The 23980-nt window shown below is 37.7% G+C and overlaps 1 protein-coding gene across 8 annotated transcripts in view; it reads left to right on the top strand.

Moving 5' to 3' along the window:
• DACH1 (dachshund family transcription factor 1) overlaps nt 1-23980 on the top strand; it is a 386987-nt gene that overhangs the window by 225527 nt on the left and 137480 nt on the right. For 5 of the 8 annotated variants that reach the window (XM_035320813.1, XM_035320794.1, XM_035320822.1 and 2 more), the window contains exons 4-5: nt 20573-20728; nt 21293-21465. In XM_035320813.1, the coding sequence (XP_035176704.1) occupies nt 20573-20728; nt 21293-21465 (329 nt within the window). The remainder of the gene's footprint in view (nt 1-20572; nt 20729-21292; nt 21466-23980) is intronic. The other 3 variants (XM_035320834.1, XM_035320850.1, XM_035320842.1) reach the window with 1 other exon arrangement.

Genomic DNA, 23980 nt, shown 5'->3' on the forward strand with positions numbered 1-23980 from the left:
TAAACTCTTTTCAGTTACATTGCAATAGACATTTGCCTTAATCTTGAAATACTCCCCTGATTCATTTTAAGTTTCATTTACTTGGTTTAAATTATTCCTAATCACTGAAAGTTCATTTCTGTGTGGAGGTCTGCGATGTTCTCAAAGAGTACAAGGGAGTCTGGCAGTTTATTTGACTTAGCAAATTAAAATAATTGAGGAAAGTATGATCTTCAAGATGAGTCATCACAGCAGGTGTACAGATCTAATTCTAGTCTTTTGACTTGGTGCTTCTCTCACTGAAGTTTATCATTATCTTCAGGAGGCACAGAAGCAAGCTTTTCTGTGCACAGAAATATAACTGAGCAGATAGATAATCTTGCATAGTACAGAAAGCCTAATATAGCTGAACATTTTTAGTGCACACATGTCATATGTACTTGCATGTTCAGTTTAATATTTATCTAAGGATACCTGACAAGAACGACAGGCTTATGAAAGAATATCACAGAGTTATTATGGCTTAATAATTTTCCTTAATGCATTCTGCTGAAGATGCAGTGTACTCAGCATAGATAAAGTTCGGGGTGACAAGTTCTGTCATACAATATGGTCACTTACTTTGGTTGAACTATCAGGGACTATTTAATTACTTGATTACATTTGACCACAGAGCTTTATCCTCAACTTCTGCTTTCACTAAGACACCATTCTGTAATTATTATGTTGAATACCATTCATGTAAGTGTTCACTTGTCTGCACTACTGTCTATTTCCAGTCGCTATTAGGACATGGTGTGTTAGGAATACTTTAATATCCATTCCATATGAAATGTTAACATTTCAGGAGCTGAAGGGACTGGGATTAGAAATGCTTTGGTTTGATAAAGTGGAAAGTATACATATATTGTAAAGTTTATTCATTACATATATGTAATAAATCTATAAATGTATAATATAAGACAAGATATAAACCAAATCACACTCACTTCAACTGAAAAAAAAATAATAGAACAAAATTGGATAATTCAGTAATTATATTTATATTGTACCTTTGTAAAATTTCATTTTGAAATTTTTATCTAAAATATGTTTGCTTCATGTCAGTCATCAGGCCAGTATTCATTGGTGTAGGTTTCAGCAAAAATGATTCAGCTTACACAGAGAACAAGTCAGAATGGAAATAGGAATATCTTTAAGTATTAAAATATTTGCATTCATTTTAGTGTTTCAAATCTTTGGAGGAAGAAGTTAAAATTTGTCATTAAGATGACACTAAAATCAGATCACTTGAAAATCACCCTGAACTGGCTAAATATAAACTTAAATGCAGCTGCAGTTGGTATAGTCTAGACACACAGTCTCCATACTTCTCTTAAATCTGGTCATCTGGTCTCTAGCAGTTTTGCTAAAAAAAAAAAAAAAAAAAAAAAAAAGCAAAACAACAAAAAAAACATGTTTTGTATTATTTGTATTTGTATTTTGTATGAATTGTATTAGTATTAACATTTTCAGCACTTTATGGCTGTTAGCATGGAAGAAAGGCCTACAGTTTATTTTTCTGGAGTTGAGAGGTGTAATTTCCTGTACTTTACTAACAGTTATAAAGCCTTATAACATCCTTCAAGGATACTGTGTTTCATGCCAAATTTACTAGACTGCCCAGAACAGGTTACTTGGATAAATCTGACTTTCATGAGTATCAGTGACAGACTTTGAGAGGAGCTGATGGAACCTCAATTAACATCAACAAAACAAACAAAAAAACCCACAACGCAACTAACCAACCAACCAGCCACCACCACTAGCTTCCTCCCCTCCCCCCACCCGCCAAAAAAACAACCAAACAAAAAATCACACTTTAAAGTTTGACCCAACATAATTTAATTCCCCAAGCCTTAGAATCCATTTTACACAAATCCACAGTACTTACTGGCATCAGCAAACTTTGTTTTCATTAATGTTTGACCAAAGTAATTGTGTGAACAGAATTCTAGACCCATTCAAGGAAACATATTTTGAAACAGGATATTGAAAATAAAGTCCGTATGACAACAAAAGTCAGTATACATGCTGATGTCAGCATTTGTGTGCTGTGATAAAGCCAAGCTCTTTTCATGATATAGATAAGTTCATATCCAAATCTTTAATAATAAACAAAACTGATGTTAGGTTTTCACATTAAAGTCAGAGGCATCTTTGTAACTCTTCTGAAAGACTCAATTGTTACAAACTAAAGTTATGTCCTGTTAAGAAAATAAATAAATAAATAAATCACTCAAGTTATTACATACTCTGTAGTCCAGACTCAAGCTTTATACTGAAACCTTTGAAGAGTCTGCCCATACGTACCAAATGTTGTAATTGATACAGAATCACTGCCATACAACAGCTGCAATAACAAGGTGCTGCTGCCTTTACTTTAATCTACTTCTCTTTCTGCAAGTTTATTATGTTTTGAATTTATTCTTTTGTAGATCTGTGAGCTATCTTTCTTATGGAAATTAATCTTTTTAAAAGATTTGTACTCTCATTTTCAAATACTAATACATTCATTCAAGTATCCCATTATTCAGAACCAGCTGGCTTTTTATCTAGTGATATTTACTTCAAAAAGCCAAGTTAAATGGTATCATAGATTAATTCTCAGGGCACAGGAAAGCTGTTTTAGAGAAGAAGAGATTTGGTAATTACTTAGAATATTGCAATAAAATCACAGAACATGTCAGAAATGTGTTATATAATCTGTCATAATATGAAACTTCACAAAAAAAATTAATGCACCGAATTGAGCATAGTGTGTGGCATCACTATATGATTTTTGAGGAACATTATGTAATAATAAAACTTTGCTGTGATTTATAATAAACTGTGTCATGATTTTTAGTTATGTATTTCTTTATTATTATTATTTTTTTCAGAAAACACTGAAGCTTCAAAAAGGGCATTATCCACTGAAATTTCTTACATAAATCAAACTGGAAATAAGACACATTTTACAATTCAATTTAAGATCCCACAGAGACAATAATGTTGCAAGCAGTGCATTTTGTAGAGTAATATAGTAATGTCTAGTTTGCATTTTTGAAAAACCAAATTAATCACACTTTATTGAATATGTTGAAGCAAACCTAAAATTCATCTATTATTAAAAAACTTGTGCAACAAACACAAACTATATTTTATACATAAAGGACAAACTCATTTATTCATTAGGTTAAAACACTGGGAATTTGCATTTTGTAGCTATGAAAGAAATTACATTTTGCTATCTGTTCTCCTTTTTAAAATTTTCAAAGCATTATGTTCAGCGTAATGTGCTTGAAAAATTGTACTAATACTTTAACATAGTATCAGTCCTGAAGGCTGCACAGAAATCCCTGTGGAAACCAAGGGTAGTCTTGATTTTTAAACTTCTTTTGTTAGTGAATCAGTTAAAAGAACAAATACTGTTATCATATATCTGATATTCAAAAAACCTATTTTAGTCCTTCTTAGATTAACCACAAGATAATAACCTTTTTAGCCATTTTTTAGCATTTGTACCTCTCTTGAGCTAACATGCCTCTGTGCTAGTTTGAATTAGAACTTTGAACTCAGCTGTGATCAAACTGGTACATCAGAGAAACTGGAATGAAATCTGGGTCTTATTCAAGTCTCACTGACTTCAAGGAGATGATGTTTAAAAATTATTTGTAGATCTTTTCCTGCTACAGAGTGTAATTGTGGAATTACATATTCTATGTCTTGTAAAGCATGTTACGCTCTATGCCAAATTCGTATGCCAGGTACACACTACTACTTACAATTCCATTTTTAAGAATACCACTTTAAGGTATTTTAATATCTTTAGGACAAAATTTCTTTCTGGGATTTGATTTCTAGGAGGGTAGTTGCCAGTTAATTACTTGCTTGTTTTGGTGAATTAAAAGTGAGAAATACAGCTTTCACAGAAAAACAGTAGTCATTAAATTGATTTTTATCAGAAATATATATTGACTACATATTCAACATCATTTGCAAAAACAGAGTGTTTGAGAAAAATGTTCTAATTCATTCTAAGAAGTCAAAAATTCTCAATATTAATAATAATAATAAATAAATAGTTACATGAAAGTAATTCACAAAAACAGGCACAATTTTTGCATGATTTTTCCTTGACCATCAGGAAAACATCTGCCCCTTGTCTCATATTTTAGTTCGAGATGTACGCCTAACCATTTTTCAATCTAAAATTAACATTGCTGTTTTTATTTACTTAAACAGCATGAGTTAAAAAGTATAAACACACTTTTATTTTCTTACAAGAGTAATAACAAATTTGACAAAACATTACTCATGATTTTTTCTCTTTGGATATTCATATTATCTCTGTCTGAGAAAGGAAGAGATTTCAGGCCAGGTTAAGAAGCATTTAAAGGATATTCATGAGAGAATTCTCAGATGAGTTTAGCATACAAGAAGGTGACATGGTTCTACAGTGGATACTGTAAAAAATCTGATGTTGCTTCTCTTTATGCTGTGACAGACAAAGCAGAGTTTGGGTTGTGCTAGAGGTGAGCAGAATTAGTTACTAAGATGACCTGACATCTTGATTTATTAGTGATAATCCTAGAATACCAGTCCCCTGTTCCAGCAATCCTTAAAAGACACTTAGGTGTCTTCTTTGTTTAATGCTTTTATCAAGGTGCAGACAGAAACCTATTCTTAATACTACCACAGGGAAGTGAGCTCACCCGTTCTTAAAGAGAAAGCACTATGGTCCCTTGCATTATACCAGAAGAATGTTCATGGTAGAAGCTCATATTTTGTTTGCTCATTTGTTTGTTTGTTATTTTCCCCATTAAACAATCAGCCAAGCGTTGTGCATTTAAGAAAGCATCAGACAAAGTTTTACATCCAGATCCATCTTATCTGACATGAGGTGTATACAAATAAGCAGTGCAGACTTATCTGTAGTCAACAATGATCCGTAAGAAAGGTTTGTATGCAATCTTGGCGAAGTTAGGAGGGGGACCAGTAAAACTGCTGTCTTGGACTTCCGGAGGGCAGACTTTGAGCTGTTCAGGACACTGGTTGGCAGAGTCCCTTCGGAGGCAGTTCTGACGGGCAGAGGAGTCCAGGAAATCTGGGCACTCCTCAAGAAGGAAATCTTAATGGCTCAAGAGCGGTCTGTCCCCACATGCCCAAAGATGAGCTGGCATGGAAGAAGACTGACCTCGCTGAACAGAGAATTGTGGCTAGAGCTTAGGAAAAAAAAAAGAGGGTTTATGATCACCTCCTTATGATCACCATTATGATGGTGAGGGCAGGCCACTCAGAAAGATTACCTGGATGTTGTAAGGATGTGTAGGGACAAAATAAAAAGGCCAAAGCTCATCTGGAGCTCAATCTGGCTACTGCTATTAAAGACAACAGAAAAGGTTTTTAGCAATACAGCACAAAAAGGAGGACTAAGGAGAATCTCCATCCTTTACTGGATGCTGGGGGAAACTTAGTGACGAGAGATGAGGAAAAGGCTGAGGTGCTTAATGCCTTCTTTGCCTCAGTCTTTAGCAGCAAAACCAGTTGTTCTCTAGATACTCAGTACCCTGAATTTGTGGGAGGGGATGGGGAACAGAATGTGGCCCTCACAATCCATGAGGAAATGGTTGGCGACCTACTAGAGCACTCAGATGTACACAAGTTGATGGGGCCGGATGGGATCCACCTGACAGTATTGAGAGAGCTGGCGGAAGAACTGGCCAAGCTGCTTTCCATCATTTATCAGCAGTCCTGGCTATCAGGGGAGGTCCCACTTGACTGACGGCTAGCAGATGTGATGCCCAGCTACAAGAAGGATCAGAGGGTGGACCAAGGAAACTATAGGCCTGTGAGTTTGACCTCAGTGCAAGGGAAGCTCATGGAACAGATTATCTTGAGTGTCATCACACGACACTTGCAGGGCAAACAGGCGATCAGGCCCAGTAAGCGTGGGTTTATGAAAGGCAGGTCCTGCTTGACAAACCTGATCTCCTTCTATGACAAAGTGATGCGCTTAGTGGATGAGGGAAAGGCTGTGGATGTGGTCTACCTTGACTTCAGTAATGCTTTTGACACCATTTCCCACAGCATTCTCCTCGAGAAACTGGCTGTGCTTGGCTTGGACTGGTGTACACTTCATTGGGTTAGAAATCGGCTGGGTAGCTGGGCCCAAAGAGTTGTGGTGAATGGAGTCAAACCCAGTTGGGGGCCGGTCATTAGTGGAGTCCCCCAGGGCTCAGTACTAGGGCCAGTTCTCTTTAATATCTTTATTGATGATCTGGAGGAGGAGATCGAGTGCACCCTTACTAAGTTTGCAGACGACAAACTTAGGTGCGTGTGTCAATCTGCTCGAGGGCAGGAAAGCTCTGCAGGAGGATTTGGACAGGCTGGACCAATGGGCTGAGGCCAACTGTGAAGTTCAACAAGGCCAAGTGCCAGGTCCTGCACCTGGGGCACAACAATCCCAAGCAGCACTACAGACTGGGAGACGAATCGTTAGAAAGCTGCCTGTCAGAGAAGGTCCTGGGAGTATTGGTGGATAGGCAGCTGAGAGTCAATAGGTGGCCAAGAAGGCAAACAGCATCCTGGCTTGCATAAGAAACAGCATGGCCAGCAGGTCTAGGGAAGTGATTGTCCCCCTGTACTTGGCTCTGGTGACGCCGCACATCGAGTACTGTGTTCAGTTTGGGGCCCCTCAATACAAGAAGGACATTGAGGTTCTCAAGCAAGTCCAGAGAAGGGCAACGAAGCTGGTGAGGGGTCTGGAGAACAGTCTGATCCCCTTCCTGACTTCGCCGAGTATCGAGAACTCTACCATTTTGTGGTCACTCTGCCCAAGACAGCCCCCGACCAGCACGTCTCCCACCAGTCCTTCTCTGTTAGTGAACAGAAGGTCTAGTGGGGCACCTCCCCTGGTAGACTCGCCAACCAGCTGCGTCAGGAAGTTATCTTCCACGCTCTCCGGAAACCTCCTGGACTGCTTTCTCTGGGCTGTGTTGTGTTTCCAGGAGATGTCTGGGAAGTTAAAGTCCCCCACAAGAACAAGCGCTGACGATTTTGCAACTTCTGCCAGCTGCCTGTAGAACTCCTCATCCGTCCCCTCATCCTGGTTTGGCGGTCTATAACAGACCCCCACCAGGATGCTTCCCTTGTTGGCCTTTCTGCTGATCCTAACCCATAGCGACTCCACCTTGTCATTCCCAGCCTCAAGTTCGACGACATCGAAACACTCTCTAATATAGAGAGCCAGTCCACCACCCCTTCCGTGCTGCCTGTCCCTTCTGAAGAGCCTATAGCCAGACATTGCAGCACTCCAGTCCTGAGAGTGGTCCCACCACGTTTCCGTGATGGCAACCAAGTCATAGCCTGCGTGCTGCGCAATGGCTTCCAGTTCCTCCTGCTTGTTGCCCATGGTGCGTGCATTAGTGTAGATGCACTTCAGCTGAGCTTTAGCCTTCTCCCCCAGCCTTGCCACTGTTCCCCCTGGCACACCTCCAGCAAGCTTTGTTTCATCCCCGCCCCCCTTCTCACCTAGTTTAAAGCCCTCTCAATGAGCCCTGAGTCCATCCATCCCCCTACTACCAATATCACCCACTAAACCATGTCCCTAAGCACTTTCTGCAGGGTCTTCCTACCCTCTGGCAGATTGACACTTCCCCACAACTTGGTGTCATCTGCCAACTTACTGAGGGTGCACTCAACTCCCTCATCCAAATCATCAGTAAAGATACTAAAGAGGATGGGCCACAACACCAGTCCCTGGGGAATAATACTGGTGACTGGTTGCCAGCTGGATTTCACTCCATTCACTACCACTCTCTGAGCCCAGTTCTCCAACCAGTTTCTAACCCAGCAAGGAGTGTACCTGCCCAAGCCATGGGCTGCCAGCTTCTCCAAGAGAATAATACTATGGGAGACCATGTCAAAGGCCTTGCTGAAGTCTAGGTAGACTATGTCAACAACCTTTCCCTCATCCACCGGGTATGTCACCTGGTCATAGAAGGAGATGAGGTTGGTCAGGCAGGACTTGCCTTTCACGAACCCTTGCTGACTGGGCCTGATCCCTGTGTGATTACATTCAAGATAACCTGTTCCATCACCTTTCCTGGCACCGCGGTCAGGCTGACAGGCCTGTAGTTCCCCAGGTCCACCTTACAACTCTTCTTATAGATGGGTGTTATGTTGGCAAGTCTCCAGTCATCTGGGACCTCTCCATATCATCCACTATCCTCTCATTTCGAGCTTGACAATGTAAAATACTGGGCAGAAAGAAACACTACGAGAATACATCTTTGTCTATGTACAGGCGATTGAATAGATGTCAATGAGAAGGCATCTAATGACAGTCTTTGAAAGGCAGTGCCCACCTTGTTATTGTGTAGCAACAAGTCAAGAAAACAAGAGACCTGGGAACACAGGTTGTCCTTGTCAACCTTGTGCCCAAAGTTTATAAGAATTTTATAAAGAATCCAATCACAGAAGGATGAGTAAAAAGTGTTTCTTTTTTACCACTAAAAGAATTTACCATCATCATTTTTAATAAATTAGATAGGTCTGAATGTAAATCCCTTGATAGGACTTTTTTCTAAGACACAAAGTTAGACATATTGTTTAAAGTAAAATTAAAAGGTATTTGCAATTCTGCAAATTATTTTGATATAAGACTCTTTTAAAATGCAGCCTATAAGGACTATTAAATTATGTGGGGTTTTTAAAGTTCAGAGTACTAAATCTTTATCTTACAGCTGGGGAGAATTTTCTTGTCTATTAAAGGACAAGAAGAGAAATTCTAAAAAACTACAATTGAACAAATTAGCATACCTTGTTATCATTTAATGGCAATAGGATTTCGTGTCAAACACTGGATTGTCTCTTTTGTTTCTTCCACAGTAGGTGAAGATGTTTTGGCATTAGAAATGAATGTTTGTAAGAGTGGTCCAGACCTCTTCTGGAGTAAAATAAACAAACAAACAAACACAACCCAAGGACCAAAAAAACCACAACCAAACAAACAACAAAAAAAGTGGCCTTAATGTCTTTAAAATGGTGATATCTTTCCATTGTAAAAGTGAAACAAAACAGCAAAATTGATTAATTGATTAGAAAATAGCTACAATAGGATTGCAAAAATCCAATAAAAGGATGAAACAATGCATTGTGTTCAGGAAGAGTAAAAGTTTCAGCAGTCCAGAAGCAAGATTCAGGATCCATGAACTGAGTAAAGATTTCCTTCTCTAAGTGACAGAATGGCATAGTAATCTGTCTCGGGAAATAGAGAAAAAACAAACAAGCAAAAATATAAAGGCTGAAGTGCTTGAATATTGTTCAGTGCGCTTCAATGAAGTTAATGTGGCATAGTGATGTACTGTATAACAGCTGTAATAATGATTCTTACTTTGTGGCAAACACTAGGTAGTATGTGTTAAACCACAATGAAGGAAGTATGATTCATGGTCTGATTTTGCTTGCTAGGCTGAATGTGCTGGCATTGGAACTGGCTGAAATATGCATACGCTGTATACAAATCCAAATGTATGAAAAGGATATTTATTAGTGAATTTCTAGCTGAAAATTTGTTGTATCCCTTATATATTTACATGTGCAGTTTGTGTGTGTACATGCATGCATACACATAAAAGTAGACAGATGTACACATGGATACACATCTATCTGTATGTGTCCAAATAACACTGTGAAGTTTAGCATCTAAAAGTTATAAAAAAGGCTTTTTAAAATTATTATTATTTTTCTTTAATGTTCACTGGATTCCTTTGAGGTGTGACACTTTTCCATGCTGCAAATTTACAAAAAAAAAAGTACTGTATAAGAACTAAAAAAATGAAGATTATATCATAGTGGTCAAGACAGATTAAAGCAGTACAATTTAGGAGAAAGACAATTCCTCCCAAAGTTTTGAGTTAACGTCCGCTTACAAGAGGAGGAGGTAATTTCTCTATGGATTTCAGAGCTTGTGCAGTCTTCTGGCTTTCCTGTGGCAGTTATATGCTACTCAACTGGGCATATTCTGATTTACCTATTCCTTAAGCACACAGGAGATAATTTGTATGCAGAATTATATAAAATGTGAATATATAGGAATAAATTGAAAAAATATAAATAAGTACATAGAACTTCAATCAAGATGTTCACTAAGTCATTTCTGATGTTTATCATTTTTGAGTGTGTGGAAGACAGCTTCCTGATTCATCTGGTTACTGAGCCTACCGGGGGAATGTCCCTCTAGACCTGCTGTTCACAAACAGAGAGGGACTGGTGGGAGATGTGGTGGCTGGGAGCTGTCTTCATCAGAGAGATGATGATGAAGGGGTAGAGTGCTCTATTCTTTGTGAAGTCAGGAGGGGGGTCAGTAAAACTGCTGCCTTGGACTTCAGGAGGGCAGACCTTGAATAGTTCAGGACACTGGTAGGGAGTGGGAGTCCGTCCTGAAGGGCAGAGGGGTCCATGAAGGCTGGACGCTCCTCAGGAAGGAAGTCTTAAAGGTGTAGGAGCAGGCTGTCCCTGTGTGCTGTAAAATAAGCTGGCAAGGAATAAGACCAGAATGGCTGAACAGGGAACTTTTACTGAGAGTCTGGGAGAAAAAGAGAGTTTATGTCTGATGGAAAAAAGGACAGGCAACTTGGTGAGAGTACAAGGCAGTTGCCAGTATGTGCAGAGAGGAAATCAGGAAGGCTAAAGCCCAGCACGAGCTCAACCTGGCCACTATGGTTAAAGATAACAAAAAATGTTTTTTATAAATATATTAATGGCAAGAGGAGGCCCAAGGAGAATCTCCATCCTTTACTGGACACGGGGAAACATGACTGCTGAGGATAAGGAAAAGGTTAGGGTTCTTAACACCTTCTTTACATCTGTCTTTACTATCCAGACCACTTATCCTTGGAGTACTCAGCTTCCTAAACAGGAAGTCTGGGAGGGGGAGTAGAATACACCCCCCACAGTTCAGGTAGAAACAGTTAGAGACCTACTGCTCCACCTGGACTGTCACTTGTAGGTACCTTAAAGGAAGCTGTAGCAAGGTGGGGGTTGGTCTATTCTCCCACGTGGCTGGTGACACGATGAGGGGGAATGGGCTAAAGTTGCTCCAGGGGAGGTTTAGGTTGCATATTAGGAAGAACTTATTTACTGAAAAGGATGTTATGCATTGGAATAGGCTGCCCAGGGAAGTGGTTGAGTCACCAACCCTGGAGGTGTTTAAAAGATTTTTAGATGTCGCGCTGAGTGACATGGTTTAGTGGAGGACTTGTTAGTGTTAGGTCAGAGGTTGGACTAGGTGATCTTGGAGGTCTCTTCCAACCTAGATGATTCTGTGATTCTATGAAAGGCAAGTCCTTCTATGACCAGGTGACATACCTGGTGGATGAGGGAAAGGTTGCTGACATAGTCTACCTAGACTTCAGCAAGGCCTTTGACATGGTCTCCCATAGTATTATTCTCTTGGAGAAGCTGGCAGCCCATGGCTTGGGCAGGTACACTCCTTGCTGGGTTAGAAACTGGTTGGAGAACTGGGCTCAGAGAGTGGTAGTGAATGGAGTGAAATCCAGCTGGCAACCAGTCACCAGTATTATTCCCCAGGGACTGGTGTTGTGGCCCATCCTCTTTAGTATCTTTACTGATGATTTGGATGAGGGAGTTGAGTGCACCCTCAGTAAGTTGGCAGATGACACCAAGTTGTGGGGAAGTGTCAATCTGCCAGAGGGTAGGAAGACCTGGACAGGATGGGTCGGTGGGTAGAGGCCAATGGGATGAGGTCCAACATGGCTAAGTGCCAGGTAATGCAGTTTGGTCACAACCACCCCCATGCAATTCTAAAGGCTTGGGCAGAGGAGCTGGAAAGCAGTATAGAAGTAAAAGATCATGGGGTATTGGTTGATGCTTGCCTGAACATAAGCCCGCAGTGTGCCCAGGTGGCTAAGAAGGCCAAGGGCATCCTGGGTTGTATCAGAAATAGTGTAAACAGCAGGACCAAGGAGGTGATCGTCCCCCTGTACTCTGCTCAGGGAGGCCGCACCTCAGTATTGTGTTCAGTTTTGGGCCTCTTACTACAACAAAAGCATCAAGGCCCTGGTGTATGTCCAGAGAAGGGCTTTGAAGCTGGTGAAGAGTCAGGGACGCAAGTTCTATATGGAGCTGCTGAGGGAACTGGGCTTGTTTAGTCTGGAGAAGAGGAGGCTCAGGGGAGACCTTATTGCTCTCTACAACTCACTGAAAGGAAGTTGTGGGGAGCCGGGGGTCAGCCTCTTCTCACAGATAACTAGCAACCAGACTAGAGGTAATGGCCTCAAGTAGTGCCAGGGGAGGTTTGGGTTGGCAATTAGGGGAAATTCCTTCTCAGAAAGAGTAGTTAGGCATTGGAATGGGTTGCCCAGGGAGGTGGTGGAGTCACCGTCCCTGGAGGTGTTTAAGGAAAGGTTGGATGTGGTACGTAGGGACATGGTTTAGTGGGTGATATTGGTGGTAGGGGGATGGTTGGACCAGCTGATGTTGGAGGCCTTTTCCAACCTTAATGATTCTATGATTCTGTGTTGAATAAGATAAATAAAATGTTGCTATTCACCTATTTTTGTAGACTTCTCATAACATGCTTGTAGTTACATCATAAAAACTCTACATCAAGGGACTAGTTGCAATTCTAGCTATCTGCTCTGAAATTAACATATTTGCTTAGGTGTACCTGACAGGAGAATATTGTCCAGTTACTGTTTTCCCGAATACAGTGCTACAACTATGTCTAAATTTTTTATTTCTTGATGACATCACATTTACATGTCTAAATTGCACTCTTATCATGTAACATTATATAACCATACTAATAAACTGTATATTATCTATGAAATGAGGAGAAGGTAGGTATTTGTGAAAGGAGACAAATGAAAAATATATTTTTAGGTGAATGTCACACAGCCTGTAACAGTTGCTGAGCTTTCACTTGCACTGGACAGTTTCATTATTTATTAAATTATTATTTTTTTTTAAAAAAAAGTTTTCCTGTGTTAATCTCTGCCAAAATAATGAAGGATTAGTATAAAGTGTGAAATATATATTTCATGGGATTCAGAGCTAAAATAAAAAAATAAAAAAATAAATCACTTATTAGTTTATATAAATTCAATATTTTCTGATACATAATTAAAACTATACCCTGATATTCAACATGTAGAATTCCATCTTATTTCCTGGAATTACCTGTTAGTACTGCAATTTTTATTTATCAGAAGATAAATGTGAAAAGGTGGAATAAAGTGGGAACAAATCTCTGGCATGGTCTATGTAAAGTCAATAAATGAAGCAGTCAATATGACTGAGGCCGAAAACCTCTTTTTTTTTTTTTTTTTTTTAGATTGTTCCTCTTGTCTAGAAAGAAGAAGCCATATGTATTTTCTAAACATTCTCAGCTTCTCCTTTATATGTTTTGGAGAGAAAATGTATATCAATGGCTATATATATATATATATATATATATATATATATATACTATATATATATATATACACTTTATATATATATATACACTTTATATATATATATATATATATATTCCTGCATAATTTTCTTTTGTACATGCTTGTTCTCTGTAGAACAGCAGAACTACAAGTACGGGACACATAAACCCAATATATTAGAGAAAATTATAAAAACTTTCAATTATCAAGCCACATTCCTCATGGTCTATTTAAGAGCATTAGCATGACTATGTAACCATAAAATTACAAGGCAAGGTTTTGTGAGGGAAAAAAAGAAAAAAGAAAAATCTATATCTAGAAAAACAAACACAAAGAGTTCTGGAGAAGTCTTTGGAAACTTATTATTCCCCTTTGTCATAGTACTTTGTCTCCTGAACATTTTATGATTTCAGAAGAGGTAGTAATATATATAATAGATATTTTATATTGATAATAACAGACAGACAGGATTTATAGAAGGCAAAGTTATATTTGCTTTTAATTATATATCAGTAATACAGAGGTCTTATAAAAGTGCTTTTATCTATAAATGTCTGTCCTTTATATACCTCACAACACTCATTTATGGCAGGTAAAGACTGTAGCTGATTTCAAGAGACTGAACTGAGTTATACAAAAAACGAAATAAATTTATAACAATAAAATCTAAAGGAGGATTTGATTCAAACAGTGGTATGAGTGGTTCCTCACTGTCACATGCTAAGATTACTAACTTTTTGCACACTGATTATGCATATTTCCCAATGGACATAAATAACATAGTGAAGAGTAGTCCACTTCAGAAAAAAAATGAGTCAACACAGATGATACTGATGCTTTGTTTGGTAATTATTGCTGCGATACAGTTTGTTTCAGCAAACACGGAAGATAACAGCAGTCTTCTTTGCAAGATTAAGGGGACCCAAAGAAGATAAGTAGTACCAAAAATAAGGCAGGGAGGAAGGAAAAAAAAAAAAAAGAGAGAGAGAAAAAGAAGTTTTAGTTTGTAATAGAAATTCAGGCTGTCTTTTGACTTTTTGCCACATGATACTGCTTGTGTATGTAATATTACCTGAAACAATGCCTGAGCTGGGGCCAGGATTCCCTTGTCTAAAGACAGGCATGGAGTCCTCTGTGAGATGCCATAAAATAAGGAAGTTTTCCACATGAAAGGAAGAGGAAGACTTGAGGGCCTGGAATCAGAGAATTATACAATAGAATCATAGAATATCCTGAGTTGGAAGGGACCCACAAGGAGTCCAACTCCTGGTTCTACACAGGTCTACCCAAATTTCAGACCACATGACTGAGAGCATAGTCCTAACCCTTCTTAAACCCTGGCAGGCTTGGTACCAAGACTAAGACCCTGGAGAGCCTGTTCCAGTGCATGACCACCCTCTCAGTGAAGAACCTTTTCCCAATATACAACCTGTCTCAGTTTGAAACCATTCCTTCAGGTCCTATCGGTGGTTATCAGAGAGAAGAGATGAGCGCCTGTCCCTCCACTTCCCTGCGTGAGGAAGCTGTAGGCCATGATGAGGTCCCCCCTCAGCCTCCTCTTTTCCAGGCTGAACAGGCAAAGTGACCTTAGTCGTTCCTTGCACATCTTCCCCTCTAGACCCTTCACCATCTTTGTAGCCCTGGTTTTAATTTCTAAAATCCACCTAAAATCAAGACAGGCCTGACTCAGTTGCCTAGACATAGGTATGTATCTACTGCTATCTTAGATATCTAGAGTGCCTGACCTCTATCTCTAGATGACCTTGGGGTCTCCTGCAGGTACTGTGCTGTAATCATCTATCCTATAAGAATGTCTGAAATTATTTTAGCTGTCTCAGGTGGTGTGTGTTTAGGTGTGAGTTGAGTCCGGGAGAAGTCACTGCAGTCACCAAAACCAAAGATTCAGATTCAACTGACCAAAGATAGCTGTTTCCTATGGAATGAGCTCAACAGTTCTCTAGAACTTGGCTATATCCCTACTGCCTATAAAGGGAACTAAAATGCTTAGCTTACATAGAATCATAGAATCATAAAATACTCCGAGTTGGAAGGGACCCATAGGGATCATCAAGTCCAACTCCTTGCACCGCACAGGTCTACCCAAAAGTTTAGACCATGTGACTTAGTGCACAGTCCAAACATTTCTTAAATTCATACAGGCTTGGTGCAGTGACTACTTCACTGGGGAGCCTGTTCCAGTGCACAACCACCCAGTGAAAAATCTCCTCCTGATATCTAGTCTGAACTTCCCCTGCCTCAGCTTCACCCTGTTCCCGTGGGTCATATCACTGGTGTTTATGGAGAATAGGTCACCCGCTCTCCACTCCCCCTCGTGAGGAAGTTCTAGACTGTGATGAGGTCCCCCCTCAGCCTCCTCTTCTCTAGGCTGAACAGGACCAGTGACCTCAGCCGCTCTTCCTACATCGTCCCCTCCAGGCCCTTCACCATTATAGGAAACTTAATTGAGACATATAGGAAACCTAATTGAGACAAGCTGAATGTTAATGGGGACAGAATGAGAAAAGATAAGCAAATAAGAGATGGGTTTCTAAAAATTAATCTGATATTCTTAGATCAGTTTGCTTGCAAGGCTGACAGTGTACAGCCTAGTTTTCTGCTTCATTTTCTTGGCGGCATTACTTTCCGGTCCAGAATTATTTTAATTTATTATTACCATGTTTAGCTACCTAATGGTGCTCCTAATGAATACAAATAATCCATGCATCACATTTTTACCTGTCCACTTCAGCGTACAAATAATGGTTTGTTGTATAACTTCTGATTATTAGAGAAGGTAGCTTACATTATGGAAAATATGTGCCAAAATGTTGATTGTTGGGGAAACACCAAATTCTTTAATCAGTCTTTTAAATTATGAAAACACATCATTATTTTTGTTCCATCAGACTGTGATGAGTAAATATGAGACACTCTGAACACGTTTTTTAAATAGCTACTTACACTTGGAACTTGAATTTCAAATTTTTGAATGCTTATATTAATACTACAGCACAGGAACAACATAGTTGGCTACTGAATTGCCTATTTGAGTGCACATGTGTGGAATTTGAGCAGTTAATGTGAAGCATATACATTTCAAAATTGTGTCCCTTGTGCTTCAAAGCCTTGAAAACACTACTCTCTTGTCAACTTGGTGCAGCATGAATTGAAATGCAGTTTGAATGCAATGTAGAGCTTCCAATTGCTGCTTCAGAAAGGGTTATGCTGAATCTAGAATACTTTGCATAATTTAATTAATTATGCCACTAAAAATGATTTTCCCTCAATTTAAAGCAAACAGCTTTTATAAGGGTGAACTGCAGCACCCAGGGATATCAGGTGTCCAAGCTTTTAATCCTATTACAAAGACTTGTCAACTACTGATGGAAACTGGAAAAACATAAGTCTCCATCAGGGCAACAAGTGAAGAGGAAGAAGGCAACAAATTTTTAATACTCTTTGAAACCACTGTATACATTAAGTCCAAATCAAATGTAAAAAGTGACAGAACTGGTGGCTTGCACTTAATTGTACAGACGGTGAGTAGTGTCTAAGGAATAACACTTATTTTGCTTTGACATTAATGAAAATAACTGTTTCCTCTAAGAGGAAATTTGTTATGCTTAACTAATGTAAGAAACACACAGCAAATGGCCAAGACTATTTGTTTTCATGTCTGTCCATTTAAAGTGTTAAGTAGTGCAGCAGCGTGTAGTTTGAAAGTAGTTTCTAATGTTATGGATTGGATTCTGTCTATGAATCATTTTCATTGTAAACAAATCTTGACAGATGATGCTGGACTACAAGTATGAAGAAATCTGTAACTGACTAGACACTACCTTCGATACTTTGCTTTCTGAGACTTATCTATTCCAATTTAGTATTGGTTTTGGTATCAGTCTAAAAGAATAGACACTGTACTTTGGAGGCAGAAAGGAATTTTGATTTTAAAAAGATTTATTTTCTGGGCCACCTAATCAGTGCCTAATTGGCAATCTATGACTGACTGTGCAAAATTTTTTGACCAGGTTATGAAAGGTTAGAATAGAATTGACTCTATCTCCATATCAAACATCAGCATGTAACATGAAATTAATTGTAGTGTAGATGGTCCTGTTAATAAATAGGAAAAATATCTTATTACTGGGAGTTCACCAGCTCTATGAAATTGAAATGCAGAAAACTTCCATGCTTATCATATTAACAAAGATTCATAATACTTAATAATATATTCTGCATATTGCATGTATTCATATATGTAGAGTACATATGTATGTCAACATCTTTCGATGGGAAAGTTTGTTTGTTTGTTTGTTTGTTTGTTTTTTAAAGTGTTTAAAAGATTTGTAAAATGATCTCTTTGTTAAGAATACTATAACTGTACATGTAAATTCAAGAACTTTGCTCTAGGTGTGCTAGGTGTGAAATATATTTTACAAATTGAATATCTTTTTTTTTTTTTTTTTTTTTTTCCAGTGGATGGTGAGGATTGGAGAGTTTGTAGCTACAAAAGCAAGACATATTGACACAGTTTCATTTTACATAAGCTATCTAAGTCTAATCCATTTGTAAATGCTTTCTCTGCATTTACTGTAAAGATCAAGGCAAGCCCTGAGGGCATTCACTCCATTTGTCTCTTATGTTATTTCCTTCTTCATCTCTTGTATGTGTAGGCATTACCTCGTTACTGGGCAGTACTGGTACTGGTATGCATCTGAATTGCAGTATAGTCCCACTTGTGTTAAACTAGCCAACACACAGGGCTTATGCTGGCTTCACATTAGACACAGCAGGACAGATGTCTGCATCCAGCATGAAATAAGAGCAGCATGGACAAGTCAGATGTACTCTGATACTTCATTTGCCAGAACAAAGTTCTTTCTTTGACCTTTATTTAACAGGTGTAAATATTTAGATTGGGCTTGTTCCTGCTCAATATTAGTCAGATTTTTGGTGGCTGTTTTTTAATGAAGCCCTAAGCACCATACAAAGAGCTTTATTATTTGTGTACATGTACGAAAGATGGGATGAATGACCCTTTGGAACTACCTGTCTTCTTCTATCGAGTACATATTTGCATCAACAGCTTAAATTAAGTGAGGTGAATGGATTTTCTGTTTAACTCTCATTTCTGGGGTCATATTTGGATGAATATTTAGAATAAATGAAATATAAATGTCACAGTGGCAATAAGCAGAAACTGTGCAAAAAGAAATTTAGATTTTATTTGTCAGCCAGGATTTAGCTCCTTTAATTATATATGTGTTTGAAAGTTGTTTCATGTGTTTTTTAGAGTCCCTGAGTTCTCAAAATACAAGAAAACGTTCACTTATTAGAGGTGATGATGAGATTCAAATCAGTTATTAACCAGCTCAGCTATATACACTGCATAAAGGTGGTGACAATTTCGTGTAAAGTAGTAGAAGTATCTAATATAGTTGATCCTTTTTACTGTTTCATAAAATTGCTGTGTTTGAGTGCGGTAGAGTTAGGACTGAATTTTCATTACCTACTTCTGAACAATTTATACTGGGATTGAGACAGTATTGAGTTAATGAGTTAGAATTTATATTGAGCCTTAACTGTCTTCATGAAGTAGCTAGGGAAAGAAAATCATGGCAATAATGGAGTATTTTTCATTATAAACTATGTTGTACAGCTTTTATAATCAGCTTTTTAATAGATGTAGAGAAATTAAATTGGAATTCTACCAACTTTTGTGCTTCTGTCATCCCCATGAAATTGATGTTGAAAAATGTCAAGACTAATGTGCTTAATTTCTACTGAAGTAAGGAGGAGGTGGTATTAGTCCTGTTGCTTTCAAGGTCCTGTTGTTTATTAGGTAGTATGATGTAGAAAAACATTCAGAAATATGCACTTCATTGTAACCTTCAATGCTAAATATAAACTGAGTATAGATTAAATAGGTTTTGACTAATGTTATCCTAAAGTCCTTATCAAGAGAAATTCACATGAAAACAGCAGAAACATTCAGTCAGGAAGGTGAAATTGCACTCCATATGAAAAAGGAAGAGGTCAGATATTGCTGATGTGTATATTAAGGCTGTTGAGATTGCATAGATATAATGATTTATTAATATATTCAAACATTGTTTATTTGTTTTATATGATAAATATACAAACATACAATAGTGTGTGTAGACACTATTAATAGTCTTCATATGTGTAGACATACATATACTCAATCTGAGCATTACACATGAATATGCAGCATAAATAATGTCTTAAGAAAGGATTTTCCACTTCTACTATACAAAACCGTAAAGGTTAATATTTTTTATTGTCCTTTAATGCTATTGTTCCATTTAGTTCTATGGGTATTTTCTATCAGGAGCCCAGCAAAAAATGCTCAACTACATGAACTATTGCTCATCTCAACCCTTTTTTGTCCACACTTTTCCTTGCTGTTAGCCCATTCCACTAGCAAAAGACTGCAGGAATCAATTAATATTTCCTTACATTTTAATAATACAAAATAAAAATTTAATATACAACAAAGAAATGTCACCCAAGCATGTTCAATAAATGAATCTTTTAGTTAATTCCTATAATGTTTGTTCATTCACAAATAAAGGAAGAAATATGAATGTAGTTTAAAATTTAATTGGCATAATAGACAAAACTTTTCTTTTTTCTTTTTTTTTTTTTTTAGATATAATAAACACATATAAAACAAATGCCACATATGGTTTTATTTGCTATGAATGGCAAAAGTATATGTAAAAACATTAATACATCAGACACAAATTTAATGTGATTGAACACCACTATAGTACTTTTAGGTCTGTGCTCTAACTCAATAAGTTATCCTTGCATTATCTTTTTCAGCAGATGAAAAAAAAACACACCACCACCACCACACACAAAAAAATAAATAAAACCAAAAACACAATACCACTACCAACAACAACAACAACAGAAAAGAAAAATAAATTGCCCTTCTCCCAGCCCACGTATTGAATAAATAAATAAATAAATAAAAATTGCCACTTGCAAGAAAGGTTAAATTGCTGGCCTTCCTTGCAAATTCAGACATTAAAAATTTGGAGTTTTTCTTCATCCAAATAATATATATTCATTCCCCACAGGCAGCAGTGATGGTTCTTGGGATAAAGAAAAACTTCAGTCTCCCCCTACCCAGGGATCACAGTCCTCTGTTAACCACCCCAACTTGCCTGGACAGCATAATGTTCCAGTTAGCCATCCTCTCAACCCTCTTGAACAGAATCACCTTCTGCCAAATGGTACGGGTTGACAACTTTCAGCACTAACAACAGCAGTGTTCCAATTCCTGTCTTTATTTTGTGTTTACATAAATAGGCTATCAAAAAGTCAAAGTTATGGGGGATATTGGAATACTTCCTTCAAAGTTCTAGCAGGAGAAGTGGAGTTGATAAAGAACAAATATGTATGCAATAAAATTGATACTTAAAATAATTATTAACCAGTGTATAAGTGGCACGGTAATGCATTGCTAAGGCACTTTACAGTAGATATTAGAAAAAATACACAGCCTTTGCTCATCAATGAGTACAACATTACACTAATATGAACAAACTAAGATGTCTAATAGGCTCTACTTGTATCTAAAAACCTTTCATGGTTGCTAGTGATTTACACATGCACATCCCAGAAAAGAAGACACATTGCTGCTTTGTCCTGATATAGGACCCATCTTGTCATCCATTAGTTGAATATTGTCCATGAGGAGAAAACAGAAAAAAAATAATTTATATATATATATAATATATATATAGAGAGAGAGAGAAAAGAAGTAATCCTATTTGCATTTATTTTTTCCCCACCAGGACTGGAACTTCCTTTTATGATGATGCCCCACCCATTAATTCCTGTGAGCCTACCTCCAGCATCTGTCACAATGGCTATGAGCCAGATGAATCACCTTAGTACCATTGCCAACATGGCAGCAGCAGCACAAGTGCAGAGTCCTCCATCCAGAGTTGAGACATCTGTTATTAAGGTAAGTATATTAAAAATAAAACAAAATAAATCTAGCACACTCAAAGCCATCGTAAGTATTACAAAGATGGGTAGGTATCAGATGTTACAAGGTAAGTCATAAAGTCAATACGTAGCTCCGAGAACAGTTGGCTACTGGTCACCAGTTCTACCTTCTCTTCTCCCATATCATAATCATAACTATTAAAATAATGCTCAAGTTGAGCGCTTTTCATACAGATTACAAAGCTTTCTGGTTTCTCATATTTAATAGCCTGTAATCTAATGACATGTTCCTCAAGATATCAAGTAAGACATTATTTCATTGTTAAATTAGAATAAACAAAGATGGAGTCTGTCTGTTCTTCCAATTTGTAATTCTAAGCATTTGAACTGAAATGCTGCAAAGCATCTGAAGAAGGCTGAAAGGCTTAATACTTTGTCTCTAAATTGCCAAATGCTGGAACAGAATGTAATAAAATTACACCAAATAGACCCAATAATCTCCAGGCCATAATAATAGTACTGTAGAGACCTCTCAATCTGAAAATGTCTACCCATTTTAGACTTCATTGCCTATAAGAGTAGCAGTCTAGCCCCTTCTCCATCCCAAATTAATTTGGTCAGCGATTTATTTATCAGAGGTATGGAGTCTTCTCCCTTTTTGACTGAGGATCTGTATTTTGATCTGTATATATTTTAAAAGCTTTTTTCTCTTACTACCAGATATTTATTATTTGATTTGACATTGTCGGATATTTACATTTGGCATCTTTATCCTTCTTTAGTTCTAGTACACAAGATACAAAAAAGTTACTTTTGCTAGTTACTTTTGTGAAATTACATAACTTCCTTACATTAGAAAACAAACAAACAAAAAATGTAGTGGCAAGGTTATTTGACATTTTACAGCTATGTTGGAAAACTGTCATTTAATACAATCCCTTTAAAAAGATCTGGGTAAATGTAAAATCTGTTGGACCTTCAAATCAGGAGCTACAAATGTTTTGAAGGAGGAGCTCATGCAAAACTACACTTGAGAATTATGAATTACTTTGGCAACAAAACTTTGTTTTCATTATTTTTCCTAGTATTTCCCTTTCTTTCATCATCTGTAAGCTACTTTATTTCATATATAAGAATTCAAAATTTGATCTTCACTAGTATTTGTAACTTTTCTTTTCAAAACTTTGACAAACAGTTGCATTTGGAATGCAACATAGCTCCCAGGTTAGGAGGAAAAAAAAAAAAAAAAGAAAAAAAAGAAAAAAACACTTGTGGAAAGGAGGCAGTAGGAAGTGGGCCTGGTGTGTTCTTAGATCTAACCCCGTTATGGGAATATAATGCCCCTGGAAGCACTTAACTGAGATGTAACTCTTATTCATCTAATTTAAATCTGTCTAATAGGTTTAAAAATATTGGACTCTGAAAGAGAGACTTTGTGATTATGCAATTATGTATATTATTTTAACCATAGACAGTGCCATGCCAGAAGATTTTCCGTATCCCAGAGTTCTTTAACTTCTAAACAAGTTCATTCTTGTAGCTCATTTAGGTAGAAAGATAGATTTGGTCTAATCTAGTTGAAGAACTTGAAAATACCCAGCAAATTTTGATTTTAAGTTTGAAATATTTTAGCAGGATTTTGTAACTTTTTTTTTTCCCCAAAATATTGATTGTTTAAGCATATGCTTGTATAAATAATCATCAGTATTTATCATCTCTTTATCTTCTCTTATATATCTATGAAAATTCAACAATTGTATATTTATGCTACAAAAGTCTTCATTGTAGCAACTAACTTTTTTGCAGCTTCTCTCATAACATTTAGCACATTATTTAACAAAACAGGTTTGATGTTCCCATCTGGTTTGCACATAACCAATAATTGGAAAGATGGGGATTTATAATTAAGTGTTTTTAAATGGACAGGTTATGAAGTGTATTCTCACTCAGAAGTGAAATGCATTTTTAAAAAAATATTTATGCATTTAAGTTCATGGTTTGGGGACACTTACATTGAATCTGAAGGAGACATTATCTAAGCACTTCTGTATCTTCAGTCAAGACCTGTAGCATATTACCCACAACACATTCATATTAACGGTAAATACATGAATAAAAGAGTGATAAGCTGTCATAACAAAACTCACATCTTGCTGCATAAAAGTATTTCAGTAATTCTTTAAGGGCTCAGGAACTGGTACGTACTTTCCTACTCTTCAGCCTCTTTGTGGTTCACCATATCTCTAGATTCATGTCCTCTGCTTTTGCCTAGGAAAGATCACAGAATCACAGAACTGTGGGGGTTGGAAGGGACCTCGAAAGATCATTGGGTCCAACCCCCCTGCCAAAGCAGGTTCCTCAGAGCAGGCTGCCCACGTAGGCGTCCAGATGGGCCTTGAATATCTCCAGAGAAGGAGACTCCACAACCTCTCTAGGCAGCCTGTTCCAGTGCTCCATCACCCTCACTGTGAAGAAGTTTTTTTGCATGTTGGTGTGGAACTTCCTGTGTTCTATTTTGTGGCCATTGCCCC

This window comes from Oxyura jamaicensis, chromosome 1, assembly GCF_011077185.1.
Source record: "Oxyura jamaicensis isolate SHBP4307 breed ruddy duck chromosome 1, BPBGC_Ojam_1.0, whole genome shotgun sequence".
Taxonomy (NCBI): domain Eukaryota; kingdom Metazoa; phylum Chordata; class Aves; order Anseriformes; family Anatidae; genus Oxyura; species Oxyura jamaicensis.